Genomic DNA, 1,675 nt, shown 5'->3' on the forward strand with positions numbered 1-1,675 from the left:
AAAAAAAAAAAGAAAAAAGAAAAAAGAAAAGAAAGAAATTGGACTGCCTGCCTTCTGATTGTTCCCTTTAACTGTTGAAATGCAAATGAATGCAGAGTTTTCAGACAGAAAACTTGAAACATGTGATGGGTAGTATTAATTCTGTGTCAATCGTGACAGGGACGCTGAGCTGAGGTAAGCCAAAGTCACCCAGAAGGCACTCTGGTGTTTAGAAACAGGACTGCCATTTTCACTCATCCTAGGGTTTGCCATTAGAAACGTCAGAGTGCAGTGTGTGTTTATTTATATACCCATTCTCTTTGAAAATAAGATTACAGGGTTGCAAAACGAGCTGACCAAAAGTGGGGTTCTGAAGAACATGACCGACCATGAGGATTTCTGGAAGCTGGTTCAGGAGGAAGCTCTTGGCGTGGGAATTAAAGAAAAACTCCAGAAGATAAGATTTAAGTGTTTGTATATTTCTTTTCTCTCCACACTGGGGATGTTTGTTACCTTTAGCAGACGGCTCTAGGAAGTGACCTGTGGTCTGGGTTTCAGCTGTGATCAAAGATTTAAAAGCTGTATTGATTTCTAATAACTTTAGTAACAAGACAAAGGTTTTGGTGATGAAATAAGCACCAGGAAGGAAAAGTGGTTAAGGTGGGTAAGGTTTTCCTTTCTGTCGAGTCAGCAGAGCTGGCACTGCCGGGAACCGGGCCCTGGGGAAGGAGAATTACGGAGTTTTTTCCCCTGGATCTTGCCAGGGCTTCCCACCTCTCTCACTAGAGTGAAGAAATTCATTTTGATAACTATTCACTGTTTACTTCTTGCTAAGAACCGAGTGTGCAGTTATGTGACAGACGGGTGGGGTGCCGGAGGGGAGGATACTTTGCCTGTGTCTGTGTGCGCAGGGCCTGGGAGGGAGAGACTTGCTGAGGGTGGACCAACTGACGCAGGGTGGTACAGCTTTCAATAGTGAGCTGTCTGTCCGTCTGCCATCAGGACTGAAGTCTGGGGAAACCCATAGGCTGTCTTTCTGCATGAGCACAGAAAGCCATGCGGCTTGGGCAAGCAGTTTAAACAGTTCATAGGAGTTAGAGTTCACAAACGGTTTTCATTGTTGAAAATGCCTTTGGGTGAAGGTAAAAAAAAATGCAATTTCCAAGGTCAATTTAGAAGTGTGACTGCTGTCAAAGCTGTTCTTTGCCCTTAATGATTTCCATATTTCATAAATCCGTATTTTATAAAAGAGACGTGTGGGGCTGGGTGCTGGGAAGTTGACTCAGCTGTACAAGCAAGAGGGCCTGATTCAGTCTCCAGACTAGGTCATGTAAAAGCCAAGTGTGGAAATAGTGCAGAATCCCAGCCCCAAGGAGATGTAGACCAACGGTCCACAGGGATCAATGCTCAGTCAGGCTGGCTGAGCTGGTGAGCTCCTGGGCACTGAGAGACCCATCTTAAAAATAAGGTGTGTGTGGGGGTGGTAGAGAGAGCACTAATTGTTCTTCCAGAGAACGGGGATTCAATTCCCAGCACCCACATGGCAGCTCATAACTGTCTGTAATTCCAGTTCCAGGGGACCTGATACCATGGCAGGACAGTAATGCTTATGAACAAAACAAAACAAAGCAAGGTGGGGAATGTTTGAGGCAGATCTGTGGTCTTCACACTTGCCTGTATACATGCACGCGCGCGC

At 45.4% G+C, this 1,675-nt stretch overlaps 1 protein-coding gene across 5 annotated transcripts in view; it reads left to right on the top strand.

Moving 5' to 3' along the window:
• Window positions 1–1,675, top strand: part of LOC101983921 — a 63,379-nt gene that overhangs the window by 29,377 nt on the left and 32,327 nt on the right. For all 5 annotated transcript variants that reach the window (XM_026787456.1, XM_026787455.1, XM_026787453.1 and 2 more), the window contains one exon: window positions 311–449. In XM_026787456.1, coding sequence (XP_026643257.1) covers window positions 311–449 — 139 coding nt within the window. The remainder of the gene's footprint in view (window positions 1–310; window positions 450–1,675) is intronic.

Source organism: Microtus ochrogaster, linkage group LG9, assembly GCF_000317375.1.
Source record: "Microtus ochrogaster isolate Prairie Vole_2 linkage group LG9, MicOch1.0, whole genome shotgun sequence".
In the NCBI taxonomy this organism is placed as follows: Eukaryota; Metazoa; Chordata; class Mammalia; order Rodentia; family Cricetidae; genus Microtus; species Microtus ochrogaster.